General features: G+C 53.6%; 1 protein-coding gene across 3 annotated transcripts; it reads left to right on the top strand.

The window, feature by feature from the left end:
• Window positions 1-4,065: 4,065 nt before the first annotated feature.
• On the top strand, window positions 4,066-19,070 carry LRRC32 (leucine rich repeat containing 32). Of its 3 annotated transcripts, none has more exons than XM_066368785.1 (3): window positions 4,066-4,447; window positions 8,988-9,082; window positions 14,885-19,070. In XM_066368785.1, exons 2-3 carry the CDS (start codon window positions 8,996-8,998, stop codon window positions 16,775-16,777), a joined length of 1,980 nt encoding a protein of 659 aa, XP_066224882.1. In that variant the 5' UTR covers window positions 4,066-4,447; window positions 8,988-8,995; the 3' UTR covers window positions 16,778-19,070. The 3 variants fall into 3 exon arrangements, with proteins under 3 accessions (XP_066224882.1, XP_066224890.1, XP_066224873.1); XM_066368793.1 differs by lacking the exon at window positions 4,066-4,447 and adding an exon at window positions 4,658-4,708; XM_066368776.1 differs by lacking the exon at window positions 4,066-4,447 and adding an exon at window positions 5,178-5,278.
• The last annotated feature ends 276 nt before the right edge of the window (window positions 19,071-19,346 follow it).

Below are 19,346 nucleotides of genomic sequence, written 5' to 3'. Positions count from 1 at the left end.
GCCAGCCTCCTCTAAGCGCTGCCTTCAGGGGCACTCGTGTGTCTGCTGCTGTCTCACTCTGGGCTTGGCTCTGTGGCTGTTGTTGTTAACATGAGGATGACATTTTATGACATCAGAGCCCATACCAACCACCCTGAATCATCAAGAAAAGGGTACATTGGGTTTAACCTTCAAATGGTTAAAACGGAGGATAAAGTTGTGTGGCTGAGAATGACAAGCCCTCAGGCTCCGAGCAGCCTGGACGCTGCAGAGAGCTGCGGTTTCACGGTCCGTGACACAGCATAGTCAGGCTGTGGAAACACTTCTGATCCTGCCCCGCCTGCTTTACCCAGTCTCAGGTTTTCTCACTTCACAGCCCCCCTCTACCTCAGGGCCTCTGGGAGCCTCTTCAGCCTCAGTTCTCACTGACCAGTCTCAGAACCGGAAGCCTCTGGTGTGGCTGGTGGGGAACGCTGGTCCCCAAGAGCACCACCTGCTTCCCCTTCATTGATTACTCCAAGTGCCACAGTGAGGAGGGAACTTGTACCCCCAGTGAGAACAGAAAACCAACCAAGCCAGTTGCTGGCCACGCACAAGGGCCTGGGAGTCTAAGGACTCAGATGGGAATGTCCGCTGTGCCCTGCCCTTTCCCGTCTGTTAGCTGTATGACTATGGACAAGTCCCTTGGAGCCTCCGTCCCTCTTCTATAAAAGACGGGCAAAAGACAGAGCCTTCGTTGATGGTTGTGAGGAGATAATTCAAGTAAAGTACCTGGCACCAGGCCCAGTCCTTCAATCCCTCATTATTCCCCTTTAACACTTCAGCTATTTTTCAGAGCAAGGGACACACCACCTGTCTTTTTATAAGTGTTTGTTTCCCAAGCATCCAGTGTTGGCTTCTGGCCCACAAACTCTCTACAGCTGATACCCAGCAACATTTGCTCTCTGTACCTACCATCTCTCTAGGAGGTGACCCATAGCCGGTATGATCTGAGCCCAGTTTCCCTAGGGAGCAAGAGAGGGTGGGCAGAAGAACTGGGGAACCCAGAGTCCTACCCAAAAAGGCAGGGCCCCCAGGGAGGCTAATGAGGGAACTTCCTGACTCCCAGGGGCCCACAGAGGTGCTGGGAAGAAGCAAGGGGTAAAAACAGCCACATCCTTGCACAGAGATCTAGACTGGGAAACTGGAGAGTTGGGTTCAATTCTGTGTGACTTGGGCCAGTTATCTAACTTCTCTGAGCCTCAGTTTCTTAGTGAGTAATTGAGAATAAAGACACCTAACTGGAAAGCTCTCGATGTCTGTCTTTATCCTGATTTGCCACATGAGATGAAGGGTGGGCCAGAGGGGGTATTCAGCAGTGAGTAGTGAAAACTAAATTGGGGGTCCAGGGTGCCACAATCCTTCTTAATCCAGTCCTGCAGCTAGCAACTTGTCCAAGGTCACACAGGATATATACATGGTTGCTTTCCTCGGCCACCTGCTCCTACTTGGGGCCCTTGGGTTTCATTTTGGCCTGAGATGAAACCCTTCCAGGAAGTCTTGAGCCTGACTTGGTGCCTTAAAGGCCTTTCTCGCCTTGGAATGGATCTCCTAAGAACACAGGAAAAGGCGTGTCTCCTATTTCCACTGAGATGCATGCGGGACTGGTAGAATAGCCCCCAAAATACCAACACAGTGCAGACAGAGCTGCCCCTTGATGGGCTGTCCAGGAGAACTCTCCATTCCTATAGGTGTGTGAGCGGGAGCTAAGTAGGCAACTTTAGATGCAAGGTTGGCCTTAGTGGCATTTAAAGCAAGCTACCTTTCACATGGTTGCCAGGCAACTCCCACTCTGCTTGGTTCCAACTTCTCCTCCTCCTTCAGATCAAGCTTAGACTCCCATACTTGGCCTTCGAGGCCTCAGTCATCCTATGTCCTCCTCTGCCTCCCATCTGGACTGGGAGTTCCAGTCCTGGATATTTTTATTCACCAGTTCTCCAGGGCCCACCAGGGAAGGGATTATGTTTACTAAGCAAGGACCATGGGTCAGGCCCTCAAGCAGCTACTTTACACAGGATTTTCACCACAAGCCAAATGTCAGGTGCTATTATTAGTATCACTTTGCAGATCAGCACACTGAGGTCAGAAAGATCAAGCAACTTGCCAAAAGTCACACAGCAACATGACTGCTGAAGAAGTGAAGAGATAAAGGGCTGCTGAGCACCTGGGGTTTCCAGCGTTTAGCACCCTGAGTCCTAAGAGACATCTGTAGCAGGTGGGCACGCTTGGTTGCCCATCTGTGTCTAACTCCTGGGGAGCCCCATCCGGGCACTGAGTGAGGTGGAACTCCACGAACTTACTAACCATAACCACAACCACTGGGGTGTGTGGGGAGGTGGGCCACTCTCCTCGGCCCACCATGGCCTCAGCCCTGCCCTACTCCAGCCCCAGTCAGAGCTGCATGCCAACTCAGCATTTGCTGCTTTGCAGCAGCTCAGGAAAGGGTGAGGGGGTGCTTAGGTGGCCTGGGGGGATCAGGTCAGGTGGGAGAGCTGGGAATTATCTGAATCCACCCAGACATGCTCTGCCTGTGATGGAGTGCTGCTGGCAATCACTTCCTGGACATTGGCCTCTTGGATAAGGATCTGGAAAAGGAAGCCTGCAGGGTATAGCAGAGGTATCTCCAGTCACCACCAAAGACAGTGAGAACTTATCCACTGGGTGGAGGCTCCAGGTTGGGTCCACTATGCTTAATTCTGGCACCAACCTTGAGAAGTAGCTACTATCTTCCCCACTTTACAGACAGGGATACTGAGGTTCCATTTGACCAGGTGAGCAGTGGAGCCCAGAGAGGGAGTTGGAATGACCTGCTGGGCCCTCCCTGAGCATAGATCTGAAGCCTCAGGTGACTGGGAGGGAAGGTGGAGGTCTGGACACCCTGCCCACAACCTGCAACCTTCCCTACCCATGTCTTCATTGCCCCTTAGGCCTCTCCTTAGGCAAGCTTTCCCTGATAGCGTCCTCTGGGGCTAGATTAGGCCCCGGGCCACACGCTATCATAGCTTGTCTTCTCTGTTCTGTCCCCATGTAAGCAGGCCCATCCCCATAAGTGGGCCAGATGGGAGAAAGGAAAGGCAGCAACCATCTAGCATTCAGGGAACCCCGTTTCTAAGCCCAGCTTTCCCCTAATTTATCACAGGCTTTGGGTGGTCAGTTCCCATCTGTAAAATGGGGCACCCTGTGCCACTCCATCAGGGAAGAGCAACCCTGTGGAAGAGGAATAATTTCCTTCTACACTGGGAACCAGGACGCCAAGGACAGCTCTGACCCTCCTCCTGCAAGTACCCCATCCTGAGCCCACACCCAGCAGGGCACAGTACCTGTGATTTGGTAGGGTCAAGGCATGTAGAAGAGGGTGTGGCTTTAGGGAAGATGCGCCTCAACCTCTGATGTAAAAGACACTAATACCACCGTGCTCTTTGCACTGCACTTTAAACAACCTGAAGAAAACGGTGCCTGGAAAGGGGCACTCAGATTGGCCTAAATTTAGCTTTGTGGACAAATTGAGCTCAGATCTCATCCTCTTATGGGCTATATGACTTTGGATATGCCATATAACCTTTCTGAGACTCAGTTTTCCCAAATATAAGTAGGGATCTTATCAGTCGCAGGTTTTTATTTATATTCGCTGTCCCCATCCCTAACTTCAGTTTCTCAATCTGAAAACGGGAAGCTTTGATGGCACCGTTTCTGAGGGTTGCTTAGGTCGGTGACAGGTCCTGGATACTTGAGCACATCCAGAGGGGGGAGTGACTTGCCTGCACTGCCCAGAGGAGACTGCGCGGTCCGGGGAAACCCCTCCGTGACCGCCCCAGGGCCAGTAAAGGGTCATTTCCTTCCGCGTTCACCCCGCGGTCGCTTCTCTTGTTTGCTCCCCCTCCCGCCCCCCAAGCCCTCTTCTTAAGTGCGGCGGCGCCGGGGCCGCCGGGGACATCGGGGCCAGGCCGGATTTCCTCTGAGGACCTGTGGCTTCTAGAGCCACCCGCCCCTCAGGACCCCGCGGGGCCACGAACCGCACGTGCGGCCCCGGGCCGAGCCTCGCTCGCACTGGGTTTCCTCAGCCCTCTTCCTCCCGTCCTTTCATTCCGCCCTCTACAACCCGCCCCTTCCCAGCCGGGGTTTCAGCGTCAAGGGGATGCTTCACTCCCTCGTGGGTTCCGGATAAACCGAGTCTAGCTGGGAAGCGTTGGCAGGGCGCTAGGACCCCGCGGCTTGGCTGAGGGGGGGCGTGGTGGGACGGGAGAGGTATTTAAATTGGAGCCCAAGCCGCCCCCTCGCGGGTCGGGCTCCCGTGGGGTTGTGGAGCTGCCGTGTGCCTCCTCGGGCCGTGACCCCGGGGTCTGGCGCGGGGTGGGGCCGGGGGGGGGGCAGGTTTGCGCAAAATGTGCCGGGGCTGCCCGGGAGAGGAGCGGCGGCCGCGCTGAGCCAGGTAGGAGCCGCTTAGCGAGCGAGGCGGGCGGGCCCCCCAGGGAACCCGCTGTCCCGCGCCCTTCTTGAGAGATCGCGTGGAGCTGGGCAGGGGTCAGCCCATCAGGACGCCGATCCCTATCCCCCCAAGAGCCCTTTCTGCCACCGACACCCACCTTGAGCGTTGAGCCAGGGTTGACCCTCCCTCTGCCCAAGAGGTCTCCTAGGCTCCTGTTTCAACGGATCTTTCCTGTAAGGGGAGGCCAGCGTTCCCATTTGACAGGTGGGAAAACAAGGGCAGAAAGGCCAGCACTTAGCGGGAACACACAGCTAGTCAAGGACAGACCAGGACTTGAATCCAGGTCTCCTACCATCCTCTGACCGGACTGGCTGTGGTGGGGCTTCCCATACCACTGCTCCAGATAACCTGCCCAATGGGGGGGGGGGACACCCACTTCTCTCCAAGGGGCTGGGAAGCCAGCCTTCTTTATGGGTGGTAAGATGTGAAGGACCCCCACCCCCACCCTGAGCTGCCTGAAATTCCACCATCATAGTCACATTCCTTTGGGTTAAGGTCTAAATCCCCCGTGGGATGCACATGTCTGCTCTTAGTGATTCACTGTTGGGCAGGGACTTCCACGGCAGCTCTCCCAGGACCCCACTGTGCCAGTGATCCTGGCTGAGAGGGGGGGGGGGGAGCATTGGGAGCCTGTCAACTTGTAGATATGGGGGGGGCTGCTATTAGTGGGGGTTAGAGAGGGAGATCTTGGCCGGATGCAGTGGAAACATTTGCTTTGGAGGTATTCACGCTGGATTTTGATCCTGACTCTGTTAACTGACTGTGTGACTTTGGGTAAGTCACTTCTCTGAGCCTCGTCCTCCTGGGCAAATTGAAGACAGTTCTATAGGTGGCAGCAGCTCAGCTCCTGCTAGAGAAAACAGCATTTGGGCTAAATCCCCAAACATTTATGAGCTGAGTAACTATGGGGTAAGTCATTTCTGAGCCTCAGTATTCTCATCTGTAAAATGGAAATTGTAATAACTACTTTGTTGATTTGTTGTGAGAATTGAGATAATATAGGTCAGGTACTTTGAAGAGTGTCTAACATCCTTAAATAGTAAGGATGGGCTTATTTATGATAGTAGGCATTGCCCCACCTCATTTCCTCTCTCTCTCTCTCTCTCTCTCTCTCTCTCTCTCTCACACACACACACACACACATACACACACAGAGATATTCTTTAGCACGTCTCATTTCAATCCGAGTCCTAAGATATCTCTTGCCTAGCTCTCTTGTCTGCCTGTCTGCAGGCCTGAGGCCTCCATTCTCAGCATACCTTGCCTGGGTTTATTCAACCCTGTGAATCATTGTCCAAGCTAAAAAGATAATACGTGTCCAGGGCACATCCACAGGCATTCTCAGCTTGATCATCACAAGGGTTGGGACATGCAGGCTCAAAATGGGAACCAGGCTACTTGCCCTACCAAGGAGACACTGAGGCACTAAATGGTTAAAGGACTTGTCCCAGGAAAAAGGCTGGCGAGCAGTAGAGTCTGGATGTGAGTTTGGGTCTAAGTGACCCAAGTCTTCCTGCTTGTAAGTCAACTTTTTACTGCCCTCAACTTCTATACATCGTTGGCACTGTCGATGGATGGTAACAGTTGAGGCGCCCCTTTCTGTCAGATGCCAGGGCAGAGTTCCACTGGTGCAGGGACAGTCCCTGCTGGATGCTCTGATGCTCACTTGTGGGTAGAGTGGGATTTGGCAGGCCGAGAAGGGGGAAATGAGAACCCTTTTGGGCAGCAATGCCTCTGGTTCTGAACTGTCAGCCTTTCCTTGTCCTCACCTCACATTTAGCCCTCAGCCCATTTCTACCCCTTACTCTGCTGTTTGTTCAATAGATCTTTGGTGAGAACCACTCAATAGACCCCTGTTCTCACAGAATAAAAAATTGATTATCAGGAAATGATCAATGCAATGAAAACAATAAAACATGAGAGTCGGGGGAAGAGGATTCCAGGTGGACAGAGCCACAGGGCAAACAGCCTGCTGCAGGAATGCACTTGCTCTATTTGAGGAAAGGCAAATGCTAGAAGAATGCTAAATGCTAGAATTTGGTAAGGGAAGGGCAAATGGTCGATAGAATCAGAGAAGAGAGGTGTAAAGCCTGTATTATACTGGAGATTTTTAAACAGTGAGATTCATGAGCTGATCTATGATTTAACGACACCTCTCTGGCAGCTATGTGTAGGACAGACTGAAAGAAGCCAGGGTAAAAGCAGCATGTTGCTGTGGTCCAGGCCCAGGGTCATGGTGGTGCCTCTGTCTGCAGCAATGATAGAGGAGAAAGGTGGGCAGATCTGGTGGTTGTTTCTCGGGGAGAAAAGATAGAACCCACTGAAAGGGAGGAGTATGGCAAGGAAGTGAAGGGAGAGTCAAGGAGAGCAACCGCTCTCACCAGTGTCATCATGTCACTGAGATGCCTCATGCCCATTCTCAGTGCCTCCCCCTGCCTATCCAGTGGTTTGAGATGGGTCCCAGAGGACAGTGAGCCCCTCTGCCCTAGGGACATTTCCTATGGGGGAGGGAATAAACCATGAACTGCTCAGTGCTGTGCTCACTGGAATATCAGGGGCTGTAATAACCTAGAAGAAGAGCCAATATATATCCTAGATTTGGGGAACCAGAGAAGGCTTCTTAGAGGAGGTGACATCGAAGCTGAGACCCAAAGGATGAGGAGTTATTTAGCACAAGAGAGGGGAGAAAATGAAGGTTTGGGGCAGAGAAAAGGGGCTCCGAGAACTGAAGGAGATAGAAGGCTTCCAGAACCCAGGGTGGGAGAGGGGACAGTGAGAAATGAGATTGGAGAGAAGAGCTGGCCAGGCACACGGCACACTCCCCAAGGGCCTCGGAGGCCCCACTGAGGGGTTTCCACTCAATTCTGAGTATACCAGCTTTCAGATGGGTGGTGATGTTCTGCTTTTTAAACAGAAGAACAAAATTTCCTGTGAAAGTCTGACCTGTATTGCAGGTGAGAAGACAGAGCAGCTGTGGGGGCAGAGGCCCATGGCCTGGGGGAATCCAGGGAACAGGTTTAGAAGACCACTGTTTGAACAAGAAAGGCCCTCAGAGCAGCCATATTCATTTAAAATTCATAGTAAGGATGCTAGTGGATTCCAACTATAAAGACCCAGCCCTCAAAGGTCCTATAAATGCCTCTTCTTCTAAAGCACCCTGAGTCACGATTCAGCACTTATTTATTTATTGAGCACTTGTGGGAGACATTATGGTGTAGAGGTTATGGGCACAGACCCAGGAGCCAGACTTGTTAGCTGTGAGACCTTGGACGTGTTACTTTATCTCTCTGAGCCTCAGTTTCTCTGTCTGTAAAATGGGAATGGTAATCATGGAGCCAAGTCATTGAATTATTGCGGGGATTAAATGAGTTAATACATGTGAAGTATGGAGAAGAGTGGTGCATAACAAGGGCTCTCTAGTGGCATTTTCATAGAATATATCTCATTTGATCATTAACCTCATTTCCTCAGAAAAGGAAACTGAGGCTCTGAGAGGTAATGTGATTTGCACAAGGTCACACAGTAGGTAAGTGAAGGAGTCGGATAGAACAGTAGGATATGGGTGACTCTGAGTCCAGTGCTCTTGGAAGGGCTTTCTATGTCTTCCTTAATGCTCTGTATGTATTATGGTCACTTCTGTGTGTTTGTGTCCTCAGTTCCCAGGACAAAGCTAGACATGAGGAGGCATTCAGTAACAGTGTGAATGAATGAATGAAATTAATAGATTGATCTGTGCATTCCTAGCACTTGACCCAGGTCTTCAGTGATCCTCTGGGATTCCATCCTGCTGAGGCCTCTGTGCTCCCCGGCAGCCTCAACCCGTCTGCTCACCGAGAGGGGCCAGCCCGCAGGCCTGAGTGTCCCCTGCCCTGGCGCTGTCAGTGGCTTCAGTGAAAGTGAAGGGCCTCGAGCCTGCTCCTGGGGAGCCGGGAGGCCTCCTGGTAGGGCTTCCTGTCAAGGCTCCAGGCCCAGCCTTCAAACAATGGCAGGGGCTCCAGAAGCAGAAAATCAAAAGAAAAAGGGCAAAATAAAAGTCCAGGGGTGGGGGTGGGGTGGGAAATTCCCTTTGGGATCTGAGGCGTTAGGATGGGGTGACCTGCTTGTGGCCTAGGTAGAAATGGAGTCAGAGGCCCATTTCCCACCTCATCTTACCCCACTCCTGAGGTTGGCCCAGGGTAGCCCTTAGGGTCTCTCTGCCTCCTGCTCTACCCTCTAGACTGTCTTCCACCAGGTAGAGTCTTGAATCCCAAATCTCACCATGTCACCCACTGCTTAGAAACTCATGCTGGGCGAATGGCCTAGCTCTTTGTCTTGGCCCTGGAGGCCCTTTGCGATGGGCTACAGCCACTCATTGCACCTTAATTTCAGATACAGCTGTGGTCTGGGGCTCCTTCAGGACAGATGCAGGCAGGATGGGAGGGTGGGGGCTGGCAGTGGGAGGAGCCTGAGGTTTTACAGTGTTCCCCTTTCCTCCCTGCCCTAGGCAGAGCCATGAGCCACCAGATCCTGCTGCTCCTGGCCGTGCTGACCCTGGGTCTGGCTACCTCCCAGCTCCGAGACAAGGTGCCCTGTGAGATGGTAAGAAGCCCTGCCCAGGCAGGGTAAGCTCCCCACAGCCCTTCATTCCCCCAGCCCTAGGGTGTTCTACTGTCCTAGCCCCAGAAGCCATAGTTAGAGGAGTCAGAAAAGGAATGCATTTAGTGCATTTAAACCTTGCATTTAGTTAGCACCTGCTAGAATGTTTAAATGGCTTATTTACTATTAATCCTGTCAGGTAAGAACCATTACTGTCATTTTACAGAGTTGGAAACTGAGGCTTAGAGAGGTTAGGTGATTTGTTCAAGGTCATTCAGCTAGAACCAGTGGGGCCAATATTGGACTATATTGCCCCAAGCTGCCCCCACAGGGCAGTGCATCTAGCTGGGTGATGCAGAGTTTGGGGTGGACCAGCTGGGAAGGGCTTGTCTGTTATTGGGTCCTTCCTGGGGACAAATCCCCTTTTCTAACGGGGCTCTTTGGTTTGGGCCCATCTGCCACATCCCTGCTGAGAAGTCTTTCACTCCTTACTGCCCAGGTCAAGTGCTACCTCCTTCAGGAAGCCTCCTCTAATCCTTCTTAGGCTGACCTCATTCTGTTTTCTCCCTTTTCTGGGCTTCTACAGCCCCAAGCTTTCCTCCTTCTCAATGTTGAGTGCATGGTGTAGTTGAAAAATAGGCTTAGGCCTGTCTCGCCTGCCCAACCAAGAACTCCTTACGGGCAGGGACCAGGTTTGATTCACTTGGTTCCTTTTCCTCACCCCAAACCAGGGTGACTAGCCCTGAAGTTACTGTCACCCTGTGAGGCACAGGGGAAAAAGACCACCTAGGTCCGCTAGTACGGCTGGGCAGGCACTGAGGTCAAGGCAGCAGCTTGTGCTGGGGAAGGGACAGGCCCTCTGGCAGACACGCTCGCCCCCGGGACTGGAAACTTCTGACACAGAATGAGTGGCTGCAGAATGTGCTGGCCGCCAGGGCCCGGCCGCCCTGCCCTGGGATTTCGGCGTCCTGCTGTTGTCACCTCGCTTCAGCCCCTCAGAGCCCTTCTGAGATGCCCAGAACCCAGACTAACAGGCAGAAAAGACCCCAGATGTCACCAAGTGCAGCCCCACATTCTAACTGGGAAGTCGGGCTCAGCAAAGTGAGGGGCCTGCGCCACCCAGCAAGACGGGGAGCTGGGTGAGCCTTGGATTGGGGCAAATGAGGTAATAGGCAGGAAAGTACTTTCTGGACTACCATCAAAGGGGTTATGATGACTTTTAAAATAGTAAGAAAAATAAAAATAAAATGCTACATACTGAGGGCTTTGTCTCCTTTCTGCTGCCCAGAACTCCTCTTTCCAGCTGAGGAAACTGAGGCTGAGAGGAGATATGACCCTCCAGGGTTACACAGATAGGAAGTAACAACAGTGTTTGAACTCAGCTCTCCAGAGCTTATAATGTCCACTGCTGGTGACTCTTACTACCCTACGTCCTTTCTCTCTGCAGGTGGTTAAATGGAGTTGGGTGGCAAGTCTTCTTCCCTCCTAAAAAAAAAAAAAAAAAAAAAAGGTGGGCAGGGGCATCCTGCCTCCCAGAGTAGATAGAGGGTTGTCGAGGGAAGCTCCGAACTTGGCTAAGGGCTGATTCTCCCAAGACCCTTTCCCAAGTAAGTCAGGCTCACTGGGGCCCGAGCCCAGGCAGCGGTGAGTGCAATGGAGTGCTGAGGGCTGCTCTGGCCTTGAAGCTCCTTGCCAGCCTGCACTGGAGAGCGGGCCAGCCCAGTGCAGCCCTGCCTGCCAGCAGCCTCGTCTGGGCCTCTGACAGGGGCCTGGGCACCTGGGCAGAAAGCAAGTCTTAAGCTCTGGGCTTGGCTTTGTGTCCTGACTTCTCTCAGAAGGGAGCCTTTGAGTATCCAGAAGTGAAATGGGATGTGGGCTTTCCTGTAGGATGACATGTGATACAAAGAACGCCCCCCACCCCCCGTCACTGCTCAGGAAGTGGTGGCTGGTGTTATTACTGTGCTGAAGGACTCAACCTGGGTGCTCAACCAGCTCAGGGCACCCAGTCAGGACCAGGCTGGCACCAATAGGAAAGGGACCTCGCAGTGGTAGTTTTGAGCCTCTGACTCTTTGATTTGGGGCAGTCACCTTCTCCAAGCCTCAGTTTCCTTAGGGGTGCAATGGGGTAAATACTCCTTAGAAAGGGGTCCCCAAACTTTTTACGAAGGGGGCCAGTTCACTGTCCCTCAGACCGTTGGAGGGCCACCACATACAGTGCTCCTCTCACTGACTACCAAAGAGGTGCCCCTTCCAGAAGTGCGACAGGGGGACGGATAAATGGCCTCAGGGGGCTGCATGTGGCCCATGGGCCATAGTTTGGGGACACCTGCCTTAGGACATTAAAGGAGGCAAGGGATCTGTGCATTCAGCACAAGCCTGACACATAGCTGATGCTCTACAGTTAGTGGCAGGTATTGTGTTTATGTTTCTTTGGCTGTTCCTTCTTTAATCAGGATGGTCTGGGAGCTGAGGACCGGATGAGAGGGCCATTCCTGGTGGCCCCAGCTGGCTGAGAGGTTGTAAAGGAGGAAGGGGCAAGGAGTCAGGCAGGACTGGCAAGGTAGCCAGGGTGGATGTCTGGTTAACATGATGCCCAACTGCAGGGGTGTTCCTGAGCCTCTGAGAAGGCTGGTCACTGTGATGCATGGACTCAGAAGAGGCATACAGTCCATTTCTTTGCCCTCTTCATCTTGGGGTTCTCTAGAGAAAGCCAACAGTGGGGCCAGGCAGGGAACCCAGGCTGGTGTTCCTGCCCTGCTGGCTTAGCCACTGACTCACTGTGACCTCATGCCATCTTCAAGCTCAGTCTCCCCATCTGAGAATTGAGTGATTGGACCCTTTTTGCTCTAACAGTCTTTGACTTTAGTCTGAGTGTATGGATCATCCCTTTTCTTACCCTTTAAAAAGGTTATTGATTGAGTCAATCCCTCAGACCTTTACTAAGCCAATGATGCCTTTGACTCTTTCATTAATTAAAGAATTTACTGAGCACTTTCTGTGAGCCAGGTCCACGGCAGCCACATCCATCAAACCAGTCCCTGTTTGCTCTGAGCTCAGTGTCTAGCAGGTCCCCACACAGCCACAATTCAGGGGCAAAAGCTATAACAGAGAAAGCACAGAGGCTGTGAGAACCCAAAAGAGGCCCTGATCTGGCCAGTAGTCAGGGAAGGCTTCCTGGTAGAGGAGACTCTACCAGGAAGATCTGGTTGGGAAGGGTATAACCAGCACAAGAAACAGCAAGGGGCAGGCACTGGGAGGGCACAATGGACAGTGTTCAGATATGGTCACTGCGTTTGGGCTGGAGTGGGTTGGGAGGAGAGGGGAGAGTTTATCAGGGGCCACAAATAGTCTTGAACCCTGCTGAGAGTCCTGGAGTTTGCCCTGGAGGGACACAAGCAGAGGGCAGCACTGAGAGTGGAATTTGGGGGCAGTTGTCAGGTATTTGATTGGTGGGTGGGTCAGAAGGATCAGTGAAGACAGAAGCTGGGGCAGGAGTGGGCCTGAGCTGGGTGATGATAGAAGTCAGACTGGCTGAGAAAGGCTGGGGTCCCTGGTGGGCTAGAAAAGATAAGAGGAAGATTGCACTGACTGGAAAGAATTCTGACCCCAGAAAGCACATGGGATAGAAGGAAAGAAGTGGGGCCTTTGGTTGTTAAAAGACCTCTGTTCGCCCTGGCCGGTTGGCTCAGCGGTAGAGCATCGGCCTAGCGTGCGGAGGACCCGGGTTCGATTCCTGGCCAGGGCACACAGGAGAAGCGCCCATTTGCTTCTCCACCCCTCCGCCGCGCTTTCCTCTCTGTCTCTCTCTTCCCCTCCCGCAGCCAAGGAGCAAGGATGGCCCGGGCGCTGGGGATGGCTCTGTGGCCTCTGCCTCAGGCGCTAGAGTGGCTCTGGTCGCAATATGGCGACGCCCAGGATGGGCAGAGCATCGCCCCCTGGTGGGCAGAGCGTCGCCCCATGGTGGGCGTGCCGGGTGGATCCCGGTCGGGCGCATGCGGGAGTCTGTCTGACTGTCTCTCCCTGTTTCCAGCTTCAGAAAAATGAAAAAAAAAAAAAAAAAAAAAGACCTCTGTTCAAAACCCAGCTCAGCCTGACCAGGCGGTGGCGCAGTGGATAGAGTGCCAGACTGGGATGCGGAGGACCCAGGTTCGAGACCCTGAGCTCTCTAGCTTGAGAGCGGGCTCATCTGGTTTGAGCAAAGCTCACCAGCTTGGACCCAAGGTTGCTGGCTTGAGCAAGGGGTTACTCGGTCTGCTGGAGGCCCACAGTCAAGGCACATATGAGAAAGAAATCAATGAACAACTAAGGTGTCGCAACAAAAAACTAATGATTGATGCTTCTCATCTCTCTCTGTTCCTGTCTGTCTGTCCCTATCTATTCCTCTCTGACTCTCTCTCTGTCTCTGTAAAAAAAAAAAAAAAGTATATATCTATATCTATATATCTATATATCTATCTCTCTCTCTCTCTATATATATATATATAGATATATAGATATATATAGATATATATAAACCCAGCTCAGTTCCTTACCAGATAGTTGATCGTGGAACCTCCATTATTCTCTCTGAGCTTAGGTTTCTAATAGGGATGATCATATTGATAGGCAGGCTATTGTGAAGATCCAATGAGACTATGGGTCTGAAAATGCTAAATAAAATCTAAAATGCTGAGTGGATGCTGAGGAAGGATGAGTTACTTTCTGAATAAGAAACCAGAGTAGTGCCTGACCTGTGGTGGCGCAGTGGATAAAGCGTCGACCTGGAAATGCTGAGGTCACTGGTTCGAAACCCTGGGCTTGCCTGGTCAAGGCACATGTGGGAGTTGATGCTTCCAGCTCCCCCCCCCCCTCTGTCTCTTCTCTCTCTCTCTCTCTCTCTCTCTCTCTCTCCCTCTCCTCTCTAAAATGAATAAATAAAAAATTAAAAAAAAAAGAAACCAGAGTGGTAATGTAACTTGATGGGGCTTCCACAGTGAAATCATAGCCTTGTTGTCGAAGAACGTGGGGTTGAGACCCTGGCCATCTTCCCCTTCCCCTTCCTTTTCCCCTTCCCCTTCTCCCTCCCCCATCTCCAGGGGCAGATCTGGGCAGGGCCATGGGAAGTGAAGCCACTGCCTGGGGTGGGGGTGGGTAGCAGCAGCAGAAGAAGGACATTTCTGGGGAGAGTCACCGAGGAAGCAAGCTCTGGGAGCCAGAGCCGTACCCCATGGAATGAGGGCTTGAATGAGATCTGAGGGTGCAGAGCCAAAAACTTATGACAAGAGGGCAAATTGCAAATTTACCCTTTTGGAAACAATTCCCCCAGTGTGGGTTAATTAGTCTAACACCAGCTGGGTAAATTTAACTACCCAGGCCCAAAGAAGGAACCCAGGGTGTGGAGCCAGGAGGCCTGGGGCCCAGCTTGGTTCTGTTCCTTGCTGGCTCTGGGTCTATCTAGATGATCTGTGGCTCAGTTTCCTATAAAATGGGATAATAATCAGTGCAGGTATTTTTCTCTATTCATTTGTTCTTCTAACTTTCTGTCATCTCTCTATCTGTCCACCCATCAAAACTTCCTTGAATCCCTCCCTGATGCCAGCACTGTACTGGGTGCCAGAGATAGGGGCAGGTAGCAGAACGGGGTCATCCAGACATGGGTGCTGAGGCTACGCTGGAGGAACGTCAAACATCCTGGGAGACCGGGGGAGAAAGCTCCTACCCACACCTGGCAGGAGCTCAAGCCATCCTTCCTAGAGGCATCTGTCTGATCCCAGCTCCTACTGCACCCACTAATGCCTGCTCCTCTCCCTGCCTCCCCCTCCTCAGGTGAACAAGCAGGCCTTGTGTCAGGGCCTTGGCCTACTCCAGGTCCCCTCGATGCTTCCGCGGGACATTGAGGCCCTTGACCTGTCCGGAAACCAGCTTCGGAGCATCCTGGCTTTGCCCCTGGGCATATACACGGTGCTTCGTCACCTGAACCTGAGCTCCAATGAGATCAGCTTCCTCCAGCCAGGTGTCTTCCAGGCCTTGTCCCACCTGGAGCACCTCAACTTGGCCCACAACCACCTGGCACTGAGCACTGGTGGTCTGGGCCCCCTGCTGCATGTGAAGTCCCTGGACCTGTCTGGGAACAGCCTGTACAGTGGCCTGGTGGAGCAGCTCCTGGGGGAGGCACCAGCCCTGCGCACCCTCTCACTGGGAGAGAACAGCCTGACCCGCCTTGCCCGCCAGACCTTCTGGGGCACACCTGCACTTGAGCGGCTGGACCTACACAGCAACGTGCTGATGGACATCGAGGATGGTGCTTTCGAGGCCATGCCCCACCTGACCCACCTCAACCTCTCCAGGAACTCCCTCACCTGCATCTCCGACTTTAGCCTCCAGCAACTGCGCGTGCTAGACCTGAGCTGCAACAGTATTGAGGCCTTTCAGATGGCCCCAGAGCCCCAGGCTGGGTACCAGCTCACCTGGCTGGACCTGCGGGAAAACAAACTGCTCCACTTCCCTGACTTGGCCGCACTCCCGAGACTCATCTACCTGAACATGTCCAACAACCTCATCCGTCTCCCTGCGGGAACACCCCAGGGAGACAAGGCTATCCAAGCGCCTTCCAAGGGCTTGTCGGCCTTGCCCCTCTCAAACCCCAGCCGGAATGCCAGCACCCATCCCCTCTCCCAGCTCTTGAATCTGGATTTGAGCTACAATGAGATTGAGCTTGTCCCTGAGGGCTTTCTTGAGCACCTGACCTCCCTGCGCTTCCTGAACCTCAGCCGAAACTGCTTACGGGCCTTTGTGGCTCAGCGTTTGGGCTCCCTGCCCTGCCTCATGCTCCTGGACATCAGCCACAATGCATTGGAGACACTAGAGCTGGGCACCAGAGCCCTGGGGTCTCTGCGGACGCTGCTTCTACAGGACAATGCCCTGCGGTACCTGCCCCCACACACCTTTGCTGGCCTGGCCAGCTTGCAGAGGCTCAACCTGCAGGGAAACCGGGTCAGCCCTTGTGGGGGGTCAGTTGGGCCTGGACCCTCAGGCTGTGTGGACTTCTCTGGCATCTCCTCCCTCCGCATCCTAAACTTGGTGGACAATGAGATGGAGACACTGTGGGCAGGTGCCTTCCTCCACACGCCACTTACTGAGCTGGACCTCTCTTACAACCCTGGGCTGGATGTGGCCATGGGGGCCTTGGCTGGCCTGGAGGCCTCCTTGGAGGTCCTGGCCCTGCAGGGCAATGGGCTGGAGGTCCTGCAGATAGACTTGCCTTGCTTCAGCTGCCTCAAGCTGCTCAATCTCGCCGAGAATCGTCTGAGCCGCCTGCCGGCCTGGACACAGACTGTGTCCCTAGAGGTGCTGGATCTGAGGAACAACAGCTTCAGCCTGCTGCCCAGCAGTGCCATGGGTGGCCTGGAGACCAGCCTCCGGCGCCTCTACCTGCAGGGCAATCCACTCAGCTGCTGTGGCAATGGCTGGCTGGCGGCCCAGCTGCACCAGGGCCGGGTGGATGTGGATGCCACCCAGGACCTGATCTGCCGCTTCGGCTCCCAGGAGGAGGTGTCCCTGAGCCACGTGCGTCCCGAGGATTGTGGGAAGGGCGGGCTCAAGAATGTCAACCTCATCATAATCCTCACCTTCGCACTCGTCTCTGCTGTTGTCCTCACCATGCTGGCCACCTGCTGTTGTATCCGCCAGCAGAAGTTCAACCAACAGTACAAAGCCTAAGGAATCCAGGCTGCTGACCAGCTCGGCCAGGAGACCCTTCCAGGCTATGTAAGGAAGTCGGAGGCACTGAGAAGGCTGAGGTCTGACCCAAGGTCTCACAGTGAGCCAGGGTCCCAGAACTCGCAGCTCTAAATCCCAGCCCAGGGCTCGTTTCCCTGCATCCGGCTGCATCAGTAGGTGACCCACATCCTCGGCCACACATGTGGTACAGCTGTGGAAGCTGGAAGTTGAGCAGTACCGGGAGTGACAAAGAATGAGGTTGACCTATCGGATCAACAGATCTTCACCAGACATCTGTTCTGTGCCCCACCATGCTCTGGGCACTGGGGTACCGGTGAAGGAGACACATCCCTCCCTCCCAGTCTGGGTAGGGAGGGGGTCACAGAGCCATGCAATGACCACACAGAGTGTGGGGCCTCGGGCTGCAAAGCTTGGCAGCACAAGCTGAGAGTGGAGAGTCCTGCCCCCTCCAGGGCCAGGGAGGGGAAAGACCAAGAGAATTTGTCTGCGACCTTTCCAAGCAGACTATTTGTCACATCTTCTGATAATGACTTTCAGCTTCTCTGGAACACGAGGAACTTGTAACTGGAAGAGAACTGGAGCCACATGAGTAGTCTTGGATCCAGCGCTTTTAGGCACTGTGGTGGCTCCAGCACGTCCGGGTTAAGAGGCTGTTGCCCTGGGATTCGGCCAGCACTGGACCATACTGTTTCCTGCTCTAGACAGGCTCTTTTCCCACCTGGCACCCTTGTGTTGCACACACTGGTCCAAATACTGCCCTAACCCCACTTCCTGCGTCATCCCACCCCAGCCTGGCTGGGGAGACAGGAGTTAGAGCCTTAGGTCTCTGGTTCTGCTTTGCACCAGGCTTGGCAGCTGTAACAAACCCAAGCCTGCATCTGCCTCTTTTTTCTTTTCTTTTTCTTTTTTTTTCTTTTTTTATTTATTCATTTTAGAGAGGAGAGAGAGAGAGAGAAGGGGGGGAGGAGCAGGAAGCATCAACTCCATATGTGTCTTGACCAGGCAGGTCCAGGGTTTCCAACTGGCGGCCTCAGGGTTTCCAGGTCGGCACTTTATCCACTGCGCCACCACAGGTCAGGCTGCACCTGCCTCTTAATGACAACCCTGCGGGGCTGGTGTATGATCCCGTTTTATACAAGAGGCTCTGAATCTCCCTCCAGTGTGGCCCAGTTAAGAGATGGCCATGACTAAGATTCAGAGTCACATCGTCCTGACTCCAGGGACGGAGCTTTGCCACTGCGGAGGCTGCAGGCTGTCAGGTGGCCAGGAAGTGGCCCTCATTGCGGGGACAGGGCCTGGGAGCATCCTGGGCTGTCCCTCCCCACCCGCTTCGCTCCCTCCTCTCTTCCAGCAGGCACAGGGAAGACAGGCAGCCACGGGCCCTCTCCTCCTTCTCTGCCTCAGGTTCCCTCGTTCCCTTTTTAGCAGACTGGTGGGTTCTCCCTTTCCTCTTTTTGCTCTTGCGTTCCCGTGCTGCAGTGAGTGTAGCCTATAGTGTGAGACCATTGAATCCCACCTCCTCATTGCACAGATAGGGAAACTGAGGCTTAGGAAGAGAAACAGAATTGCTCAGAGCCTGTAGAAAAAACATGGACTCAGGCCTCATTAAGGGTGTGTGTATGGCAGGGGTGGGGGGTTGAGAGTTGAACCTGGGTGGTGTCCTTCTCTCTCAGCTGTCATATCACAAGGTAACGCTGGTGCCAAATGGTTTTTCCTGGTCCTCATCATGCAGGGATTCCCCTCCCTGCCACTCCCCTAGAAAAAATGGCTAAAAACAACGATTCATATCTAACCCCCTGCCCCTCACACCCAGGGAAGCCATGGGGAGAAAGGAGGCCCCTGGGCTGCTGTCTTCACCTCCACCTGTGCGAGGCCACAGGGCAGCTCAGGGCAGTACTGGGGAAAGCGTGAGACTATGAAAATGCCACTCTGTGCCCCATTTTACAGATGAGCAAACAGGCCCAGAGAGGGTCCAGGACTCAGGTAGTCAGTGGCAGAGCCAGGGCTGGAGTTTCGTGTCCTGGCCTCACCTGGGGCCCTGTGGTCCCGAGGGGCAGCTCAGGGCACCCAGTCCCGGTTGGGGTTGTGATTACAGGTGCCGACTGCACACAAACACTGTTTCTCAGGCTTGGGGGCAGGTGTGAGCCTCTCTCTATGCCTGATCTTTGAAAACACTACACAATGCTGCTCTCACCTCCCAGGAGCCAGGCCACAGACCAGGCCTTGGGACCAGCTCTTTGTATAACCCATATGAATGTATTAAAAAATAACTTTGGAGAAATAGTGTGGCCTGCTAGCCTTGTTCTTGCTTCAGGTGATCAGCGCCATTGCCTCCGCTCAAGCCCTGCCCTCCTCTACTCCCAGTGTGGTCTTGGAACCCTCGTGGCGAGCGCCTAGGGAGAGAGGCCAAGGATCTCTAGACCAGAGGCTGAAGCTCTGGGTCATAACCACCCCGGACCTTGGGCCCTCAGCCCCAATCACATCCTTCACATTCAACAAACCCTGCTCCCCACCCCCACCCCACCGCTGAGAAAAGGGTGGCTTTCGG

This window comes from Saccopteryx leptura, chromosome 1 (genome assembly GCF_036850995.1).
Source record: "Saccopteryx leptura isolate mSacLep1 chromosome 1, mSacLep1_pri_phased_curated, whole genome shotgun sequence".
Classification (NCBI taxonomy): Eukaryota; Metazoa; Chordata; class Mammalia; order Chiroptera; family Emballonuridae; genus Saccopteryx; species Saccopteryx leptura.
Note: the sequence above shows the minus strand (reverse complement) of the source record. Positions and strands in the feature narration are given on the sequence as shown.